This window comes from Falco punctatus (genome assembly GCF_963210335.1).
Source record: "Falco punctatus genome assembly, chromosome: 1".
Taxonomy (NCBI): Eukaryota; Metazoa; Chordata; class Aves; order Falconiformes; family Falconidae; genus Falco; species Falco punctatus.
This window is the reverse complement of record NC_137580.1, coordinates 84608366-84631592: the sequence shown is the minus strand read 5'-3', so window position 1 is coordinate 84631592 and position 23227 is coordinate 84608366. Positions and strand designations below refer to the sequence as shown.

Genomic DNA, 23227 nt, shown 5'->3' with positions numbered 1-23227 from the left:
TTGACAGACACGGGACTTTGTTTTACCAGTTGTTAAAAGCCACTGTCTCTAATGCAGAAGGTAACAGTTGCAGAAGTTTAAGGCAGGAAGTGAAGGAAATGTTTTGAAACTTCTTAGATGATTTCTAGACAGGCAAAATCTTGTATCCCCCTTCACTGGAGAACAGCCAGGGCACCATGGTTAGCAAGCCTACTCTTGCAAGAGCTGCGGTAAAATCTCGAGCGACCACAGGTGTTTCTGCCTTTACTTTCCTAGTGCAGCAGAGACACGCAGTCTTAGTGCCAGACGAAGGAGGAGGTTGATACAAATGCTGTTCAATCAGCGGCCAAAATATCTCAGTAATGAATGTTCTTTGTTCTGTACTGTGTATACTTATTTGTTCCTTCATGTGCTGTTGGTTGTGATAAAAACAATTAACGTAAATCGGTTTTGATTAAATGTAGGTTCTAAGGTAGCTTGCTGCATGCAGCTATATACAGAGCCAGGTGGCAAAGTCAGCATCCTCTCTGCCAGCATTTTATTTTTATTCTAAGCAAACTGGGTTTGTTTTTAAGCAGACTCACTGGGTAACTCTAGTGAGTATGGGGAACCTCAAAGTAGCATTAAGAATCGTGAAGGTACTCGGCGGTCCCTGTAAGGATCAGGACCAAGCTGTACTGGATGCCATGCGCACATGTGAGCCACAACACTTTCTCTGAACTAGCATTTTAACATTTCTAATAGTTAAATGTCTCTCAAATGTGTCTTCTAAAAACAGGCTAGTGAAAAGATTTTAAACTTCTACAGAGTTATAAAACCTTACCCAAGGTAACTAACAAAATGCAATGCCACTTGACAGCAAACATAGTTTTGAGATATTTGGAGTGCACTCTGCAGACAGACAGTATTAGCAAAACATTTGTTTTGGAACTGAGAGGGCTGAAAAGCTTTTTAATTAAAAGTAGGATTCCTCAGGTTTGGTTTGTTTGGTGTTTTTTTTTTTTTTTTTTCCTGTGGCTTACTGATTGAATGCTTATGCTTTATCAATTCTTCTCTGATGTCCAGAACTCAGTGAGAGCATGTTTAGGCCAACATCCAACACATGCAAATTCTGTTCTCCTCCCACAGTCTCCCATTTGCTAATGATACTAGCACGTATTCAACTACTTCCTCAGATGGAGGCATTAATCTTTGAGGGGACAGAATATATAGTTCAATTTACTAATGCAAAACATGAGTGGGGGAAGATCTACTGCTGTGATTTACAATGGGTGGAGAAAACCAGAAGCATACACCCAACTGCAGGAAGCCTTCAAATATATTCTTGAAACTCCTTTTTTAATTTAATGCAACTTTATTCTTTTTTTCCAATTCAACATGTGAAGGAAAGCAACAGACAACTGATACCCTGCTAATTCAAATGATGCTCTTTTCCAACACAATGTTTTAATCAGTAGTCATAAATATGGCTGTTTCTACTCACCGGAATCCAAGAGTGCCATCCTTACCTCTGGGCTGCTGGGATCCGATATAATTATCTCTGACACCACTTCTATGGTGTGGAATTTGTTAGAGCTACAGAAGTATGAGGGAATTATGCAAGAACAAGCAAACTCGGAATAAAGCTTTGTACTAAAGACAGAACAAAGATTTCCATCTAGGGCTAAATTGTTCTCATCATAGTCAAGCCTATGGAATAAATTATGTATGTACATAACCAGTAGCTCAAGGTGTGACTGAAGCTCACATAGATACAACTAGACTAGTTTTAAACAAGCCAACTCTTTTACCAGTAACCTGGAGCAACACAGGCTTCATGTCAGACTGCAAAGCTTAACTGAGAAGCTGGGTGCATGCTGCAGAGGGCCGGTGTGTACTCAGCTGCTTGCTGCAATGTATACTTTGCTGTAGGTACTAGAGCTTCTATGGATGCTTACATGAGATTTCAGCCCCATCCTGATATACCCAAGAGCAAGATGTATCCATCTGACTATGCCTTCTATGACAAGTGACATTTTATATTTGCTCCTATATAGCAAAGACCTGCATCCTCATATCCCGACGAAAATGTCCGATGCGTGACATGTTTCTTGATGTCTTTCTAAACAGTTCTAGCTACTTACTATAAGCAACCTCTGTGGCTCAGACAGCTATCTTTCCCAGGATCCTGATGTTTTTGCTTTCCTAGTTCAGCAGCTCCATCCTGGTGTTGCCCACACTGTCCAATAAGAGATCAGGAGCCTCACAGTGGCCACCCACGAAGCTGAACCACTGTATCTGGAAGGCATGGGGGAATCCTTGGTCAGATACAATCACAAAGAGCAGGTTCTTTCCCCAGCTTACGTCTCTGTTTTGAAGTCAAAGTTCTGGTCGATGGAGAGGGAGTCTCCAAGGCCTTCCCATCTAATCTTTTTATTACAGCAATTGCCTCACAGACAGAGGCACGAAGGGCCGGGAAACCAAGTCAGCGTTTTGGGAGGAAGGGAAATGCCAAACTGTGAGGCTTGGGCACATGAGCAAGCTGTGACTGAACAAGTTACTGCACATGAACAGAGCCTTATAATTGGCCACACATCTCCTCTTTGCATGGAATGAATGCTTAAGCCTGGAGATGAGCTTTAACCTGAGCTGTAGTGCAGCTGTAGGTAGTGCTGCCACCACATAATAAATTTTCTTCACAGAAATGGGTCCTTGAAACTTATTCTGGGTACTTCATAGCCAAAAAAAGATGGAAGTAGCACAAGAGGAAAGATCACGTATGGCTTAGTTTCAGAATACATCTGGATGAGAAGCAGATACTGTATTTGCGTGTATTCAAAATCCGATTCAAATTCAGACATGTTAAGACAGTTACGCATCCGCTTTCCCCAAGCATCCTAATAGCTGAGCACAATCGCCAGTATCTGGGCAGAGCTAGCGCTAACCTGAATGTTGGAATTTTTGCCAGACTCATCAGGAAGGAGCGAGGGAACTGAATATGCAGTGCTTGGCTGAAATGCAGTTTGGCAGAAGAAATATGTGGAAGGTCTACAAATATCTGTAAATGGTAAAAGTAAATATTAGCCTAGCATTAATGAATAGAAGGCAAGCAGCAGGCTGAATTTAATGGAAAATTAAAATTACATCTTTTAATCATACCTGTCTCAGAAGTCTGTTAGTAGGTTAGATTCTGGCTCAGTTACAGTAAGGGTAAGATGGATTTAGTAGAATTGCACCAATGTCACACCAGGATAAGTCAGTTTTGAACACAGCCATGGTTTGTTGCATTCCTGGGGAGGCTGAATGAGTAGATTAATTTGGAGCCTTGAAAACATCTGTAGATTTACAGCAGTGGTGAAGTTATGTCAAGAGTATTTGTTCATACCTCACCAGGGATCTGCAGATACAGTGTTCCAATGCTGGTAAAATGCTTTTATCTTAGAAAGGCAGTGATCATCCACTCACGACATCAGCTCTTGCTCAGTGGAACTAGAGACGCTGAATAAAGTGACAGACTTTGCAGTCTGCTCCCTACCTTTCACAGCCAAGTGCTTCCTCCCTCACGCACACAGCTGAATTGAAGACTTTTAGGTGACACCTAAACATGAGAGAACACAGCTGGAAAGACTGGATGTTTGAACTACTAGAGCATTGAGGTTATTCAAATACCAGTTGCTGGGGCAGTGTGGCACCTAGCACCATGCACAGGAGAGGGAGAATTGCTTTACATGCACTTCCAAGGCCCTGTCATATTACATTCTGGATTTATTTACGCTGTGGGACCCTTTATTGATTAATGCTGTTGAGAGATTTAAGTAGCCACTGAATTATCCTGGCAGGCCAGGTCTGAGATGTTTTATTACTCCCCCTCCCCACACATACACACCAGCTCACTGAGCAGATTTTATGAATTATTGAAGGCGGCGTTTTAATGTACTCTGCAAGGTGCTCTGGCAAGGGGCTTCCTAGGTTCCCCTTGCATTTTAATATCGCATGCGTTTCAGCTGCTGGCAGAGGGCTCTGGGCGCTGGGGGCTGTACTCCGTGTTCAAATCTGTTAGTGCACTCATCAAGGACCATTACCTAATCTGCCTGGCAAGCGGCTGATTATATTAAAATGAGGTTTGCCAATAAATAGGAGAGAGCTGCAAATCCTCCACATGGAGCAGTCTGTTTTCAGGCTAATTGGAAGCTATTTCTTGCCAGAATGAACACTGCTTGTCCAAAAATCGGCAGGTATCATCATGCAGGTCCCTACAAGATGTCATCTCTGTCCTGCATAAGGACAGACCCACGCTCGCCACCCTCAGCCTCCCTCCATACCCACACTCACACTGTGGTCTGTGCCATCTGTGTGGCCCCTCACGGCAGACCTGCTGAAGCCAAGGTTTGTTTGAGGGGACATGGGCCTCGCTTTAGCCTGTGACCTGGTCCTCTGGGACCCCCTCAAGTCATAGGAACCTCTGCAGCCACTCCAACGTGCTCCAGGACTAGCCCGTGCTTTGGTGACCTCTGTGTTAAAAAACAACTGCTCTCCTTATGGCAGGAGGAGGAGGAGGAGGAGGAGTGTCACCTCTCTTACCTTTCACATCTGTGGAGTCAAGCATTTAGGAGGCTGGAAGAAGGTTCCTCAGCCTTCAGCCAGCGCCAGCATGAGGTGAGGAGGGGGAACTCATACAGGGCAAGCCTCCAGGTTGAAGGACCACCTCCTTCTCCAGGAGAAAGCTGAAAATCATGGTCAGAAAGAACCTCTCAGCCCAAGAAAGTCTTTCCTAAGCAGTCCAGGTAGACAGTGATATCACATTTATCACCTTAGGTGTCTTTGACCTTCTGAAAAGCAGCCTTAAGACAAAATTCACCTATGAAAACTAAGATATTAGACGCCAACAGTGACTTCCCAGAGAAGCCGGTATCTGTCCTGTTATGAATCAGAGGGCTTATTGTTTTTCCTGCTCCAAAACCTGCCTGTCTGAGAGCAGGTTTTACACCCTTTCCCTGCTGGATTACAGCAAAGAACCATGGAAGTGTGCAGGCTTATAGAAACAGCCGCTTCTTCCTCTCTGTCATGAACCTGGGAAGTCCAAGACCTGCAATGGTTTAAAAATGGGATTCTCAGCCACTTTCTTTGCAGCTGGGGTCTTTCTGGGGTTTGGTGCATCAGCACTGCTGCCCCTGGGGAGGGGAGGCATGGCCAGGAGCACCCTGTGCCTGGGACAAGCTCACCTGGGGTGGCTGACTGCTTCCAGCAAGCCTTCATCTCCACCTTGGGAAGGGACTGTTAATGAAACTTTCCTCTTTATGACTAACTGGCCTGGACATGCCTATGTTTTCAAACAGACCAGTAGCACATACAATTTTGAGTAGGCATTGGTCCAGCCAAGGCCTTACTCATGCCACGTAAAGCCTGTGCAGAAATGATAGCTTCCGTTACAGACATACCTAAATAACAGCTGTAACAGTGAGGAATGTCCACTGGAGATAGGACAAGACACAACAACCTTCAGCCGCAGCGAAGGAGATCTGTCCCCCAGCCGGCGGGCTCAGGAGGGGAGTGGGCTGCCCAGGCAGCAGGGCACTCACTGCTGGAGCCTTCCAGGGACAGGCTGGGCAAAACTCTGGCAGGAATGACACAGGTAAGGGCAAGCCGTGGCCTTGGACAAGCAAGCTGTGTCTTTCCCGACTCTCTCCCTCTTTCTGTGGCTTGTTTTCAGTGTTCTGGTTTTGGGCAAAGGCTGAGAGTTTCTCCCCCTAAAAGCCCAAGATGAGCAGTTACTTCTCACTCAGGTCTTGGAAGTTATCTTCCTAGTCCCACTCCTACAGATATAAAGAAAGATCACTTGGGAAAAAACCTCAGGCTCTTCCTCTGGACCTGTTATCAGCTAGCTTTTTCAGCTGACAATGGCAGGCTGCCTCACAGAAATGTCGAATGCAGCACAGGGGCACCCTGCAGGGAGCCTGGACGTTGCTGTCTGCAGCAGCAAGCAGCTGCAATCTGTACCCATGTCGCAACACTCCGAAGCAACGATCCCTCGTTCTTGCACATTTCTAGGAAACCAGAGGAACAATTCACCAGCACAGAAGCCTGAAGTAACGAGTGACGTGGAAGAAAAAGCTTCAGTGGAGCATCAGAAGAGTTTCTTTCGCATTTAGTCCATTAAAACAAACATAAAAAGAAAAACCAAACTAAACCAAACCAAACAAAAAAAATGCTGATCTGCTGAAATGTCAGATCCACCCATATCTGCATCCCAGCACCTACGGTCCCACAGCAAAAAGGAAGACCTAAGGGCATGGAGATAATGAAATAAGAGTTATTTTTAATCTGACTATTTCTTTCATTCTTCTTTGCACATGTGAGCTCTCTGCTCCACGAATCTCACATAGCGGTTGCCCAGAAATGCAGTTTAGGTGAAGCACTTGGCTGGGACTGAAGATCGCTAGCTGTTGACTTCTTGCCCAAAGATCAGAGATGCATTTCTGAGTGGTACTTAGGCACTTAACTCCCTCAGGTTGCTGTCTCTTCCTTTCCTTCATCTGTGTAAATGGCAAGGTCTTTGAAGACCTAATTTCTCATAATTATTTCTGTACCACTTTGATTTTGGTAGCGGCTGTAGTGCAGTAACGGGTACATCCAATGACAGATCAGAAACACACACATCCCAGCATCTGTCATTTGTCAAATGCAACAAGGCACGATCACTAATAGAAACAAATACCTGAATGAAAGCAAGAGGAAACAGGCTAACCCTGATTTAGGAATTCTCTGTCCATAGCTAATGCTCTCCCCAGGGCTAGGTGCCAGCTGTGAGAGTTATTCTGCTAATAAGCCAGGTTAACTCTAATGTTTCCCAGTAGAGGATTTAGTTTTTATTGACACTATGAAACGCTGCAGGATGCATTTGTGAGGTATATCCAGGCATTAGGAAGACACTTGACCTGGCAGTACCAAACAGCAAGATCATCCAGAACTGTAAGATCTGTGGAGCTTTCCCATGACTCATGAAATTGTAGTCAAATATCCCATGACTCATGGATTAACCTAACAAAACCCAGAGGGAAAAAAAGCTGTTATACTGTTGGTTGACAAGAGCCTTTTAAAATTAACATGGCATAATAAGCAGGATACCAACGTCCTCTTTGTGACTCCTGAGAAACTCATCAGGAAGAGTTTTATCCAGTCACTTATTACCAAGGGACCTCAGCTGAGGTGATGTAATTAGGATGGGACACTTTTTGCGGCTTCAAGGCTCGAATAGCAATGTTAATATAATCCAGTTACAGAAAGCATGGCCACAAGCAACAAGGTATTAATACTAGCTTGTATTTAAATGTCTTTCCCTTGCATTCTAGTGCAAATAAACAAAATCTCTCAGACTAATACACAGAAAGCAGAAAGTAGCCATAAATGAACCACAAGACAGAATACAGTAAACAAGGTTAACTGTCTCTCTTTTTGCCAAAATGTTATGCACTTGCTTCACACTGTAACAGGAACAGTCTGACCCGGTGGGAGAGGGCATGGAAGGGGAGCCTGGAAATACCTTTCCAAAGTCCTGGTGCATTTGTGCTCCCTACTTTGCAATGAATTTCCTGGGAAGCTCTGGGCATCTCAGCAACTACAGCACAGTAATCGTGCTGGTAAACAGTGCAGACAGACCTCTTCAACCCCCCGTACCTCTGTGCTCTCGGTAAAATAGAGTGGGTGGAATTTCAGGGTAGAGAGGATGAAATACATTAAATATTGTGGGGCCAGCAACTGACTGCAGTAACAGAGGCCACAGAAAGGCCTGGGATACAGCTGATCGAACAGATATAAGTTCCAGAGGAACACAAAGGGATTGGCAGTGGAAAGCTTTTCCACTGTGGGACTTGCAGGGGGTAGAAAGTGCCCCATTATTTTTAATTTGACATTCAGTCTCAGATATCGGGGATCCTATAGTGGCCTGTTTGCATTCTCTTGTAAAGACATAATACTAAAGACCTAAGCCCAGGGAGCAATACAACACATTTTGTGTTTAAAATATCACAGTCAGTTTGGTTTAAATAGCGTCTATTGTATCATTCCAACAATACTGATTGTAAATTAGAGATTTTCTCTTTCAGAAGCTATATATGATGGATAAAGAGAAAAAACAGGCAGAAGAAGAGTTTAAATGGCATCTAGGGGAAAGAGAAGAACACTGGAACCGAACTGTTTGTTTTAAGAGAACCTGTTTATTTTTTGATGACATTATCCTGTAGTTTATAAAACTAGGATTTGCTTGGCATAACTTCCTTCAGATCTCAGGGTTTATACTGAGAAACAGATTTTTCTGTCAACAGTCTTAATCTTTTAAACTAATATAGTGTCTTCCATAAAAAACTCTAAGCACTTCATAATCCTCAATTTTTATGTTTTTTAAGACTATACTCAACCATTCTCAGTCTAATGTCGCACTCATATAGGAGCCTGGAGCCTTAGCCAGATGAAACAATTCTCATTGTATTGGCTTGTGCCGGTAGAGGAGCTGGCTAACGCCAGCCAACATGCTTAGGTAGAGAATTAACTTGAAAGACATGTGTAACCACTGTGGCATCAGTTTAATGTGTCACAGGGCACCAAGTCAAGGCCATGATACAAAAAAGCTCCACCTCCGCTGATACCTGCATGGGTACAGACTGTTGTGGTTGTGTAAGGCACAGAAGAGCTATCGCTGTGACTCTGACACAGAAAAAGCTGTTGTACTTGAGTAGGAAGAACAGCCATAGCAAGATACACACTCATTTTCTCTCGTGTGTACATACTCATTCTGATAATCACATGCGAACGAGAGCAGGGAGGAGTGTGTCTCTGTAGATGGGAGGTTTGGTTTTTCTTACAGTGAGCTTCAGAAGAAGGGTCCCCCATGTCTAAAGAGGATACCCTAACAGCATTTAAAAAATATTTGAAAAATATACCAGAAACAATCAAAACACAAACATTACCAGGCACTGCAAGTCAGCACTGGCACCGTGGATGGGAGCTGCCACCCACAGACCCACCCACATCAAACCAACCTGCCTGATTTGATCAGAGAAATCCTTTGTGGTTTGATTTGGTTAGAAAGACCATGGACAAACAGGCCCTGGAGCAAGTTATACCATTTTAACAACGTAAGTATACTCTTACCTGAATCATAGAGGAACTGTTGTTACATAACGAATCAAGTGTCCTCCTTGCAATCATTTAGCCAGTTCCTGGTGATACAGAGGAGGCACATGCTGCCTGCATCACCCAGGACCATCCTGCCTGGCCCGGGTTATCAGCTTGGCATCCCCCACGTAAGGGCATCACCCCCCATACAGCAGCAGTGAGCTATTTAGCATCCCCGCTGGCAGGTCCTGAGCAGCACAGCGTATTCTGGATGGAGCCCAGCCACTCAGTGCTTTCCTTTAGCAAAGCTCTTGCCAGCTCTTTCACTTTTAAGGACAGACTTGCCAGTTTGGCTATTTCAACACAAGTGCCTCCTCACCAGAGCGGCAGAGGTTGCAGTGGGAATGAAGCACCACCGGGCTGCAAGGCTGCCAGCACACCTGCCTGACTGCTTCCAGCAGGGAAGAAGAGATGAAGAATTGCAGGGGGACATAAGCAATGAAAATCTTCCAAATTCACAATGCGCAATGACTAAAGCCAGCACTAATTCTTTAACTACACAGAACGACCAGCTTACACATTGCTGACTTACATAACATCTGCTTTTTTTTTTTTTTTCTTCTGTTATCCAAGAAACCATGGCCTCTTCAGTGTTTACCCACTAACTCCGTTGAAGTGTAATACCTCTTATCATGTAGCTCATTGTAACAGGTTTGCACCGTACGCGTTTTCCAGGAAGTTCCCAACAGTACTGCTTGTGCTAATTGCAAGAACTGTTATCAATCAACTGTTTTTGAATAGACAATGATGCATACATAGCCTCTGCAAGGGGTTTGTGTTAAAACTGTATTTCTTTTATCTCGAAAAGGGAAATATGCTTAGCAAAGTTACCTCCTTGTGCCCTTGTTTATGTCTTTGACCTCTACCTGCTGTGAGTGTTTAAGACCCAAGGGCAACAAAGGGTTTAGCCCTTCGCTACCCATTCCACAAAGGCATCAGGCAGTGGCTGTTTGGGTCAGGCTATACTAATTAATTGAATTTAAGCATTTCTAATGCGGACAACATAGCATCTACCCACCTTTTACCTCTTCTTGGAATACCTACATTTTAATACATACTTTTATTACAGCCCTGATAGACATGACTGCCAAGTGTCAGGCTCGGCCTGGAAGCGAAACAGGACAGAGCACTTTGGGAAGCAGGCTACAGGGAGATTCCGCAGCTCTTACATGATCTTGGAAGTGACCTAAGTAAGAAGTAGGGAGCTTAAAGGGACGCCAAAACGTCCTTTTGGTAATGCAGCCAGCAGCTGAAGCAGACTGAAACAGTACTTCTTGTCTGTCGTGTATAATGAATAGGACAAAAAAGGAATCCAGAAAAAGCTTCATCTCTTTTTTTCCTGAGATTTTTGATCATTTTGCAGTTATCTGAAGTAGAGACGATTTAACTTCATGTTATAATATTAGGGGAGTGCTGCCTGCTGTGTAAAATGAAACACTAGAGATACCTTCTGAAGTACAGCACAAAGAGAAGGTAATTATAGACAGTATTTAAGCCTGAAGAGTCAGTCCTTTAAATTTGAGGTTAATGAAAACTGATAAGAAATTTCTAAGCCAGAAAACTCATGGTGGGACTGATGGAAAATACCAAATTGACTTGAGAAGGCAATCAGGATTCGTCAAGCACAGGTAGTTATCCAGCCCAGACTGATGCTAGGAAAGGCTGGCAGCGCTGTGACTTTTGGGCATGATGGAAGATCCAAGGTAGTACAGAGAAAGAGACCAAAGGGCGTGGGGGGAAGTAGAATTCACAAAGAACAGCACATGGAGATCTCCAGGCCTAGGCTGATGAGAAATGCCATCTGGTTGGAGATCAAGCCTTGCCACAGATTACATAATTTTTTGCAAGAACAGGCAAAACCCGCTTGCATACCCTACCAAAAAAATCTCTGAGACATTCCCAGTTCTTTTGCAGCCAAAGTACCGCCAGCACCTCTGAGCAGAGCCAGGTGGAGAAGTGCCCCGGGGCAGAAGCGCCCAGCATCCTTTCCTCTGGCATGGATCCCTGCTTTGGAATTGACACTGCGAGGTGCGCAGAGCTGGGCAGACCCACAGAACAAGCAGTCTGAGCTTCTGTGGCATTTCTTTGGAATGGCAGATGTTCAGCCCAGAAATACCTTGTGCAACATCTATTTCAGTACGACAGAGAAAAAAAAAGAAAAAAAAAGAAAAAAAAAATCTCAGTCATTGCCCTGATGGCTGCTTACCTTCTCCTTCTCTGTTAAGGCAGAGTTTAACCTACATAACATTTCTGTTTTGCTGTAGCCAGAACATTGGATGGTTGCACTCCCTGCAACACTTTGTTATGGATCTGGCAGGTGAAATCCCACAATAGCTTTCTCTTTCTTTATCCCCTGAGCTTTGAAAAGGCCTAATGACACTGAACCACCCTGTTTTCTGAGCTAGCTCATACCTGGGGCTGTTTCACCTTTCTTTTCCTGGGATTACCAAGTGCTGAAGCACAGCAGCTTCCCAGATACTGAGAAGCAGAGATGTGAAGTTCATGAATTAATTTGTCAGCAAACATCTGTGGCTCCTAGATCAGCTCAGCCAAATGGAAATAAGAGTTCCAGTTCTAGAGACACTCAGGCCTCCACATGGCTTTGAGCTTGGGACATCCCAAAGAAAGGCAGCTCTGACATAGTGGTGTGCAGACGGACAGCTTGCATCCCAGGCATTAGGACAGAAATCTGTAACAGAGTTCCAGAGCTGATGGTGAAAATGGTGAACATGCTGCTCTGTGTGAAACTGCACACAAAGACCAGACCCTTCTTATCTGACACAGGAATAGTCCGATGATTTTTTTCTGGTTTTTTTTGTTGTTGGTTTTTTTTGTTTTGTTTTGTTTTAAAGGCCATATTTCAATCACCCTCAGTTATTTTTCCCCCAAGTTAAAACCCAGCTGTTAATTGTAGGTGTTTCAGCTTGGTGAGGTTGCGAAGCTGGAGCCAGTACGGTGGAAATCCTGCACTCAGCACCAAAAGGCTCTGCTAAAGCCTGTCATTTATTGCCTGAATGGAAAGAGTAACAACGCAACGCAAATATTTGAACTTCTCTTTGTTCCTGGCAGGGCTGTTGCAGCATACACATGAGCAGATTGCATTTGTTTTTGCTGGGGTGGGAGAAACAATAAAGACAGAGCTGGGTACAAGCCCAGCCCAGCATACAGGCGAGGCAGATGCTGTTCCCAGCGCCGTGCCTGTGTGTACAGTGCTGGAGCACCAGCATGGGTGGTTTTGTCAAGGCAGGGTGAGTGGGCTCCCGGAGCCTTATCGGGGTACAGATCAGGGATGGGTGCTGATCATGAAGAGCAGCACAGGGCAGAAGCTTTAGCAGGAAATCCTCTGCCTGGGGGGTGTGAGTAAAACTGAACCAGCCACCAAAAGACTCCAGATCTAAGCAAGAATCCAGGTGGTCCAAACCTGGACCTTCCTCAAAACTGCTCCAGCCTGATTGCATCCCACTTGATCAGAGCAAAGCATTAACCAAGCAAAAAGTGCCATTCAAAATAACAGCATTTTGCTGTTCTTATTTCAGAGCCGGGGCAGGACCACTGGAAAGCTCAGCGGCCCGAGCTGCATGACTGCATAGTTGCTCTCCACACACCCACCCACCCCCAGGCTTTTTACATCTGCTATGAGTCCAAATACACAACAGTGCTGTTGTAGGGCTAGTTTGTCTTTGTAAGTATTTACAGTGCACTTGCCTTGTGTTCGGTGCTGCGGAAACTCATGCAAGATGTTCCCCCATCCTCAGAAAGCACAGAAGCAGCAGAGCAGGGCCTCCACCACCTGCAGACCCAGAGGCCATGGGCAGGCTTGGTTTCACTGATAGCACTAGTGCAATTTAAATAGCCCATGGAAAAACAAACAGCCTGTTAGTAGATAGTCTTGCGGCTCAAGGACGGAGGCTCAAGAGCACTGAGCAAAGTGTTCAGAAGACAGCCCTTGAGTCAAACACCTGCCACAGAAGTCAGTGGCCAGTGACCTGCACTGGCACAGGGGGCAAGGACCGAGCTGAGGAGCATCGCCAAAGGCTCTGCCTCCTGCCTGGCAGCTGCTCCACTCCCTCCTGGCGCTGGACCTCACCAGCGATCACAAGGGGCTGCTTGTCTCCGGTTTAGAATAAGAGACCCTAGTGACACAACTTATAATCAATGTAAAAGGCAAGATTAGAATTAATTTCTAATATTTCTCCTACCTATCACCCTGCCCTAATTCAGCACGCTTTGCTAAATACTGCCTTTAGGCTTTTGTTCTGATGTTGAAAAACAAGATAAGTCTGCTCTGCACAGGTTCAAGAGGAGAGTGAAGGATAAAACCCACCAGCAACACTGTCTTTGCTGCTCTGCCTGTACAGGTGGGCTCAGCCAGACACAGCAGCCGCAGAAGCTGCTCTTCTGCTGCAGCTCAGCTTCTGCCACACTGGCAACAGCGACCCAAAATATCAGCCTTCAAAAGCCTGGTGCTATGACGGATATTCACTGACATGTTAGAATTATTTCTTAACATTTATTAGAGCTCTTCACCCCCACCCCCCCCCACCTCCATGCCAATATGCTCCAGGAGCGGGTTCAGGTGAGGCGAGGGCCCCGGCACCCAGCACAGACCACCACCCACTGTCTCTGCTGCTCGGTTATGCTGGTGTTCCCCCGGGTGCACCTGCCCAGGCCAGCCCAGCCCAAGCTGCAGGCAGCATGTACAGAAACACACGTGCGCTGCGAGGACAGGCAGGCGGTGGCACAGCTATGCCTTTTGCTGACTCTGTTGGCAAGTGTTTGTTTGCTTGCCCTTAGCAACATGGCCAAGCGAGCAGGAAGCAGAGCTGAATTAAAGCTCAACACCTTAATTGTGTTTGCAAGGCTCAGGTCAGCACTAAAGCACCTCCTGTGCTCTGGGAGCACTGCAGGGAGGGATACTTCTTAGGAGCTGGTAAAGCAGCCCCTCCAGATATTTGTCAAGCCTATTTCTCCTGGCAGCCTCCTCTTGGGACCCTAGGAGACAGGAATTACAAAGGGATCAACATCTCTTGGCAAGCACTTGCCAAGTCAGCCTGTATCAGTCTTCAGATGCCGACAGAAGGAGAGAGGTTATCCCTGAATGGCTTTGCCCCGGATCCGTGGAGGTGCTGGCTCACACAGGTAGAACAGGGCAAAGCACGAAGCCCTGCACTTACGGTAACGTGGGAGGCGAGTAAGCCCGCACTGGCTTCCAGTGGGGTGGGCAGCAGTAAACAAACAGTAAACTTTGCCAGCATAGGAGAGAGCATTTCACTTTGCTAACGAGAAGTGGCTCGTGCCAGTGGAAGAGCAGCACCGGGGCCACCCCCTTTGCAGCAGCAAACAGAAAGACAAAAGCTTCAGCGCGGGCCACGGTCGGGTGGCTGACAGACGAGCCACACCAGAGCTGCCGTGACAGAGTGTGCAGGGCAAAGTCCTTCCATTACGTCACTGCTACCTTGCTTGACCCAAGGGTTAAGAATAACATCCAGGCTCCACTACCTCACGCTGCCAGAATGAAACTATTTAGAGACAGGCTTCCCAGGGCAGCCACAGGCTTGCTCCCCTGGCAGTCTTGCAGGCAGAAGAGCTTTGAGAGGTAGGGTCCATCCATAGCCTTGAAGGAGATGGAGGCCAGCAGGGGTGTGACTTCATTCCTCTAAATGCAAGAGGTGCAGAGTGCTTTGCAGAATAGAATTAGCATGGGCTTTGCAAAGCTCTACTCGCCTGAGCACGGCTTTTGCTTAGGGAGTGTCTGATCTCACGTGTTTATCCTGGTTGTACATGATCACGAAAGCCTTCCAGAGCCAGCAGAGATGAAGGAAGCGCATTCCTGATGAGCTGCTCCCTCCCGAGCCAGCCCGCTCTCTCTCAACAACAGATCCCGCAGCCTGCGCAAGGCGCTGTGTTTCCTATGGGTTAGAAGTGGAGCCACGTCCTGCGCCTGGAGCCTGCTGCAGGCTGTGCTGACCTGGCTGGCATGCCTCGGAGTCCCCCTCCTGCATCCCCACGGGAGAAGGGAGGATACGAGGGCGATTGGGCATGAGAGCACTGTGCAGCCTCTTGCTGAAAGCGGGAAATGCTCTCTCCTCCCTGGGACACCACATGCCTGCCCTTCTGCGGCACTGGGCTGGGGGATGCGGGAGTTCCCTGGCTTGCAGGGGCGCTTCAGGAGAAAGAGACAGTTGAGCATCCAGAGCTACAGCCAAATTGCTCCACTCTCCTTCCTGGCCTCCTTACACACACATTTCTTGCAGCCTGGGAACTTTGCTGCTGCCCAGCCTGCACATCTGGACAGATGTTTTAAAGCAGCACCACAGACCTCTGTTAAATCCCATCACGCAAATCCATAGATGTTCCCAGGTCACTCCAGTCCTGCTTTCTGTCGACTTCATATTCCTAGGTCAGATTGCTAGAGATCCACCAGATACAATGTGGTGTTTCAGATCCTTATGACTCTGGGCTGAGGTCATACCATCCGCTGCTGGGTGGTGGTCACCCATGAGACAGAGACACAAGAAGCTCTCTAACCACCAGTGCCTGCAGAGCTCCAGGATCTTCTTTCCTGAGAGACCATCAACTCCATCCTGACCCATGCCTTTTTGCAACAGGGAGGGAGAACCTCATGGCAGCAGATGAGGAAGAAAGGAGGATGAACACAGCAGTGGAAAAAGGGAGGGTGAGAGCAGATAATTGCTGTAAAACACTGAGCCCTTTGCTTCTGCATGCTCAGGAAATTAGAGCAGTTAAGAACCCAGGCTGAGCATTAGGGATGACGTTTCAGATAAGCTCCAGCACAGCGATGCAAGTAAGCGGGGCAAAGAGTTACCACCACTCGCATGGAAACTGTTCCCCGTGAGCTCTGCTCAGAGGCAGGGCTCCCAGCAGGAACACGGCTGTGTCACAGCTAGCCCATTGACCACAGCTAGCCCATTGCCCGGCAACTTTGGAAACAAGCAATCCCGCCCCATCTCCGTACTGACGCGCAGGAGCCGACGCATGCAGTGTGTAGCTGCCATCCAAGTACACGTCGAGTAGCAGAGCGGGTCCCCAGGAACAGAGGAGCTGCAGGATGTGAAATGGCCATGGTGCTTTAAGGCGCTGTCAATGGACAATTGCCACATGAAGACCACTCAACACCATAATTTTCTGTTCCCCAGACAAATCCAGCTTCAGATCCAGAACAATCACCAGTTTCTGAGGCTGGGAAGAGGAAGGAGCCATTGCCCTGTAACCACCCAGCTCCCTGCCCTCCTCCACCGGGAGGGCATGCCATGGGCTGCCCTGGCTCGGCTGTTTCTGCAGTACCGCTGGGGTGGGAAGCAAAGCAGGTGCATTTGCACCCTTTGGAATTTAGTGGAGGAGCCCTGCATACAAATAGGTTTCCACAATCATCTGTGCTCCCCCCAAAACCCTCCCCTTGTTCTGACAGAGAACAGCAGACCAAGCATCTGGTCTGGAGCAAGAGACCCTCCTGCTCCCAAGGCTTGCAGCTGCACAACACATTGGCCCGGTTTGGCTTATCAGATGTGGGTGGGAAGGCTTCTCCCCAGGACGCGTTTCCTCACAAGAAGCCCAAAGACGAGCTGCCACAACCCAAGCAGCACAGCCCATACGTTTTGACACAGCTCTTTGGGAAGCTTGTGAAGTCTTGTCCTCACCACAACAGAGGGGCCCTGTTGTCCATGCAGCCCCTGCCCTGCCAAGCCATGCTTGCAGGAGGCTGCTTGGGGCAGGCTGGTTGCTGCCCTGGCCTCATTCTATTTGGCTGGTTTGGGCGTGCAGTCAAGCACAAGCCCTTAAAACACCCCCAACAGCAGCAAACAACACCTCCCCACCCCCCCAGATCCTTCCATACCATTGGGAAATAAGCCCACTGGAGCTGGTAACCTAGTGCCGAGTTAGTTTCACTGCTGACAGGATCATAAATCCCAGAGACCTGGGATTTGTTTTCTTAAACCAGGGACCAGAAATTTGGGTGGAGGACAGGGAACTGCTCTGGCAGCTCTTGCAGTAATTTTGTTAAGTGCCACCATGTCAGCGATCACTTGTGCAGCAGAAGATCCAGAGGCAGCCCCTCCGCTTCCCCATTTACGGCCCTAGCACATGCCCACAGAAATCCGCCACATACCATCCAGCTTTAACATCCTCTCCTATTCTTAGCCCAGGCTGGTCTCCTTATAGACTATTACTCAGCTATGTACTCCCTGTTTCTGACTGTTCTAGATCCCTCCCTAGCCTGTTCCAGCCCCACGGGGCCAGCCAACTCCCCCTGTCTAGAAATTTCAGAGAAAAGCAAGTAAGTGATCCACAGCATGGAGATTACCAGGAACTGCTGGGACACAGCGAGCCAGGACAAGCCCCCTTCCCCTGGGCAAAACATCACTGAGGCTTGCTTCTGCTGCCTACAGCAGCCCCAGGCTCAGCCCCAGCTCCTACACCATGCTCACCTGGCAGAGAGGATGGAAAAAGCAAGGTGGCAAGGCTGAAGACAGCTCTGGCATTTGCCCCCTCCCAAACTGCCATCTGAGAAGCGAGGCAGCTCCATCCCCAGGAGCTGCAGCAAGGCAGGAAGGTTCCAGAAGCAAGTACCCACCTGCCGGCTCAGGGCATCACCCAGAGCGGCTCCACCTGAGCCACAGGCTGATCCCCACCACCTGCTCTCCTGCCCCACAGCCACACAAGGGCATTTGCTGATTAAATTGGGGGCTGAGAAATGTCACTCTTAATAAAGCAGAAAGTCACATTTTAGAAAACCTCTCTGGGGTAAGGGCTGAAAGCTTTCCCTGCAGCTACGAGGGGTCTGTGGGAGGCAGGAACCTTTTATAGCACACACACCTGCCTCATGATTTGAATCAGCAAGTAACGATGAGTCTCTTAATACCTTTATTGTGTTTCTCAAGTTTTAAATCCCAGGTCCTCTCTGACATGACTTTTTCTTTTTTAAATCCAGGCATTGTCATGGCTGTGTCATTTGAAAACTGCTCCTGCTCAGCTATTCCCCGCCCCCCCCCCCCTCCGGCTTTTTCCTGTGGTAGCAAAACAGAAAAGACCTCGAGGGCTGGCTGAGCCTGGTGATGGCTGGGAGTGAGAACCAGGAGAAACCTTGATGGAGACCCTGGAGCCAGCCCCAGAAAGCATAGCTGCCATAACCTCAGGTTTTCAGCTTTATGTACTCGTGGGTTCAGATGGCCAGTGTCTCCCCTTTGAATTCCCACCCCTCCTATTACACAGGAGAAGTATTTCAACTCCAAAATTACCTCAAAAAATCCTCTGAGAATTTAAATAGGTGGAAAATATCCAGACTGGGCAATATGCAATGTAAGTATGATGCTCAGGTTATTTTTTCAAAGGATGGAGGTGGGTTTTCCAGCTAAGACTAAGGGTATTAGTCTTAAAGGGTGCTGCCCGGCTGAAAAGGGCCTGGGGGTGCTGGTTGAGGGCCGGCTGAACGTGAGCCAGCGGTGTGCCCAGGTGGCCAAGGAGGCCAACAGCATCCTGGCTTGTGCCCAAAATAGCATGGCCAGCAGGACTGGGGCAGTGATTGTCCTCCTGTGCTTGGCACTGGTGAGGCTGCACCTCAAACCCTGCGTTTGGTTTCTTCACGGAAAGGGCGGTCAGGCACTGGCACAGGCTGCCCGAGGAGGTGGTGGAGTCCCCACCCCTGGAGGTGTTGAAAAAAATGTGTCAATGTGGTGCTTAGGGACATGGTTTAGTGGTGGGCTTGCCAGTGCTAGGTTAACAGTTGGACTTGATCTTAAAAGCTTTTTCTAACCTAAATAATTCCATGATGCTATATTGTTGTGGAGGAGAGCCAGCCCCAGGGCTGTGGGTAGGACCGGAGGAATCCAAGCCAGGCACAGGGACAGTGCCGGGGAGCCCAGCAGTGGAGCACCAGCTCCATTTTGGTGTACAAGGACCATGTTTGTTACATTCTTGTTTTTAAGCTGCCAGGAAGCATGACTGTGCCCCTGCAGGCAGAGATCTCGGGCCGGGAGCAGGTGCCTGTGGCTGTCCCTGCTGTCCTGCGGCCACACCGGGGCTGCCCGCCTGGACCCTGCTGCCTCAGACCCCACCAGTGCCCCCGGGAGAGGGTCTGCAGCCCCCGGCAGCAGTACATCCCCCAGCCCACACAGACGTTTGCTGTCGGCTGTGCACCTGCTCAGCCCCTCACAGAGCCAGTGCCCACCCTCCCAGCCCCAGTAAAGCACGCAGCCTCCTGCGGCTGCATCTGGAGCTGGTGGCAACTGCAGGGTGGCTTTGCCAGCAGCTGGGGGGATGGCCAAGCAAGCCCCACATGAGACAGCAGCATTTCTCCAACCTCCCCAAGGGCTGGCCACTGGCAGCAGAGCTCTGATTCCTGCTCCATTTCCGATCACCAAAATGAATAATTTGAAGCAGAGAATGGCATGTTGAAAGCCTTTCCACAGGCTTTCCTTATAAATCACAGTCCCTCATGTTAAATAAACTTAATTTAACTTAGTGTTCCGTTAGTGTGGGGTCCAGCACCACTGTGACCACATCAGCACAGCTGTGGGCCCACCTTGGTCACAGCAGGCTCCTTGGCTGGGCTGGAGGAGCCATGGGTGCAGTGCTAGCCACGGGTGCAGTGCTCGCCACGTCCCTGCCTCCTCTGATCCTGCAGGCGCAGCTTCAGGGCAGTTCTTTTGTGGAGGAAGATGAAAGAAAAAAAGAAAGCAAACGAAAAGAGAGAGGGCGTCTTCCCCAATACGCTGTGCTCCTACCATCATCTCCGAGAGGAACCTGTAATAAGCTGATGTTCAGCAGCATCGCCCCTGCAAGGACGAAAAGCTGTGCCTTCTTGACTGGCAAGGGGAGAGGAGGGAAGGGAAAGCCCCCCTCCCTCGATGGCCACCCACATGGCCTGGCCGCTGCAGCCCCTGCTCGGTGGCTGGGCTGGGCTGGGCGCTGAGCAGAGCCAGACCAACGTGGTGGGAACACCAGAGGTAGCTCTGCTCAGCAGAGGGAGCTGCTACACGTAAGATTTTTTTGGTTTGCAATTTTTTTAAAAGCATATTTAATGGTTTAATGGGAGGTTTTCATTGACTCATGCCCCATAAAATCACACTGTAGCATGTCATCCTGAAAACAGCTGCACCCTGTGAAGGATTGAGACTACTTAAAAATGCAAACAGCAGAGGGAAGCTCAAAGTGACTCCTTTTTTCTATCAGGAGGCAACTGGGCCCTTCTCCTGCCTCTCCCACCATGCCATGGCGGGCCCAGCATTACGAGCGGCCCCATGGCAGAAGTGCCAGCTGGTGCCAGGACCAGTGGAGCAGCCGTGGGTCCCACTGCGGCGCTGGGTCTCCCGCAGGAGCTGGCCCTGGCAGAGGCAGCAAGAGGCATTTCTGTAGGAGCTTTACAGAAGCAGGGCAGAGAAAAGCAATGTGTCCCAGCGGCTGCTGCCTATTTCTCTCCTTTAACACCAGCAGTCTGGAGCACCCTCACCTCCCTGACATCTCTATTACAGCTCCTAGCACAGGTTCTCACTCTCCATTGTCAAGGACTCTCAGATGCCCAAATTATACCACAGAAAATGGATTAGCAGTGAGAAAAAAGAAACCCAACAGAGAAAGGGTCATCTTAATGCAGCGCTTGACCTTGTTTCCGTTGCTCCAGACTCCTGGCAGATGCATCGGGAAGAGTTTGGGGCTGGCTGTGCATCCTCTGTAGCGCAGCCAGTGTGACGGAGGCACAAATGAGCACAATACATCCTGGTCCCTCCCCAGACGCAGGACAACCCAAAACAGGAGCTCCAAGAGCGGGAGTTTGTGTGCACCGATTAGGCTGGGGGGTGTATCTGTGCCTGGTCTGGCCATACTCAGCACGGCGGCTCCCTGCAGCGCGGTTCGGCAGCTCCGAGCCCAGGCAGCCAGCACCTCGCCGCGGGTGGCCAGCTGGGTCAGGCAGAGGGCTAGCAGAGCCCTGCGTGGGCAGCCAAGGTTTATTAGAGAAACGGCTAAATTCAAATGGCTCAGATACAAAGATAAGCTGCGCTGCCTTCTGAAAGGCGAAGGTGTTTCTGACCCATAGAAATGGATACAGGTTACCGAGACATCAGTGACCGCAGCAGGTCTGACAGTAACGGGAGATCACCTCGCAGTTAATCTGAGTGGAGTCAAGGTTCCTTTCTACCTGGTACATCCAATAGGATGTGTACATCCAAGGGATGCGTACATTGCATCAGCACGGAACTACCACCTCCCGCCTACAGCCTTGCTGCCTTTCCTCCGGGACACTGCTGTCTGCCGTAGCAGCATCTCTTCTGTCCCCGTTCAATCACAGCAGCTCTCCCCTCCCTTGCCATGTTTAAACATCCAAAGCAACACATATCTATGGATCATGTCTAAATTCAACATTAGGCTGCTCTCATCTTTAACTAGATGGGGAAAAAGAAGGTGCAGAACTCAAAACCTGTTATTAGACCTTTAAACTAAAATTAAAATGAAAAAAAAAAACCCCAAACCACTGTTCATTTCTCATGGAGAATTCAAACCCTTCACCGGTGTGTTCCTAGGAATGTTTTTCTGCTGGCAGCAGTTAGCATGGTGGGATCGTGTCCACCTCCCCTCCCTGGAGCACCACGGCGTCACCTCTCCGGGGGACGAGGTGTCATAGGGCTGCACACACCAGCGTTGCCGTCCACACGCCAGTCAGCACGAGGCTGGCTGACAGTCTGAGCGCAGGGTGAGCCCGGAGGGACGCGGAGGCCGAGGTGCAGGAGCAGACCTCATAGCCATTCTCTGCGCGGCTCTCGTCGTGCTGCCCTGGTTTGGAGCGTGCCCCCGTCCGGCTGCTCCCGGCTGCTCCCGGGGAGTCGGACTGCATGTTGCTGCACACCAGCCAGTCTCTAGCAATGGACTGGGGATAACCAGGCTGGGCCTCCAGGTCACTGTCCAGCACCTTCCAGTACTCCTTGCCCCTGAAGAAGTAACTTGCACCTGCAAAGAGACCAAAACCCAAAGGCAAGGTGAGCGGTGATGGCCGCTGCCCCAGTGGAGAGCAGCAGGGCACCGCTCCTGGCCTGGCTGCATCCCGGTGAGCGGGGGCACATGCCGCACCACCGCCCCTTGCCAACACCTCCCTCGCTGCAGGAGCACAGCAGCTGGGGGCGCCCACAAAGGTGACGCTACCCGCGGCCGGCGTCTCACACCAGCCAGGAGCCACCGGCCAGAAGGGAGGCAGGTGGGGAGATGTGGTGGGTACCGGAGCGGACACATCCCCCTGGCACTGGGGGTGCGCAGGGTAAGAGCCCCAGTAAATCCACAGCTGGACACACCGTACACCTCTCCCCGTGGCCGCAGGCAGCCTTGTCATGGGGCACGGTAAGGCCGAAGTCACGCCTGCCTGTCGGTGACCTGGGCCGCATGCCGCTACCCCAGAGAAGTGCCCTGAGCCCGGCAGGGCCCCTGGAACCCTCTGCTCTCAGGTGCATTTCTCCCCTCTGAGCTGTGAGGCTGTGAATCCTCTAAGCAGGTCCCACGCTCACGGAGGGCTCCTGCCCGCCAGAACGGCTGATTGCTCTCAACAGCTTTGGAAATTCAGCTTGAAAAGCCTCTGGAAATGTCCCTCCTCTCTGCCTGGTTTAACGATTGCCATTACACCGCTAGCTGGCTGATAAATAAAACCTGCAAGCGCCACTTTGCTGGTTGCAAATGGCCAGTTTTAAACATCTCCTGTGACAAAATTTTTGTGGTCTTTTCTGGGGGAAGAAACCACTGAGAAATCTCATCTCTGGAAAGTAAGTCTAAACTCTGGGGAAAACATCTCTTAAAAATCTTTTCTGTCCACATCCTCACTGGCTAAAAATCCACTAGCAACAAATTCAGTGAGGAGCAAATCAGCACCTATTAGGATAAAAATCACTGCAAAACAACAACTGTGTTCTTTTAATAAAATCAAATTATTAGGCCCCCAGGATATTTTTGTTGCCTGCTTGAAATTTAGTCTTTTAGCGAGCAGTGTGTGGAGCCCTGGCTGGAAGCCTACCTGCCTTTGCAGCTCCCAGACACCAGGAACTGCCACCCCACCTGGGGCGCAGCAGTTTGTGTCGGCAGGCATGGTAGAAGGGGCTATAGC

At 49.0% G+C, this 23227-nt stretch overlaps 1 protein-coding gene across 1 annotated transcript in view; it reads right to left on the bottom strand.

Moving 5' to 3' along the window:
• Positions 1-32: 32 nt before the first annotated feature.
• The window catches only part of MMP17 (matrix metallopeptidase 17), an 88879-nt gene continuing 65684 nt past the window's right edge, over positions 33-23227 (bottom strand). Inside the window, exon 10 of the mRNA XM_080406468.1 lies at positions 33-22089. Coding sequence (XP_080262594.1) covers positions 21761-22089 — 329 coding nt within the window. The 3' untranslated portion in view covers positions 33-21760. The remainder of the gene's footprint in view (positions 22090-23227) is intronic.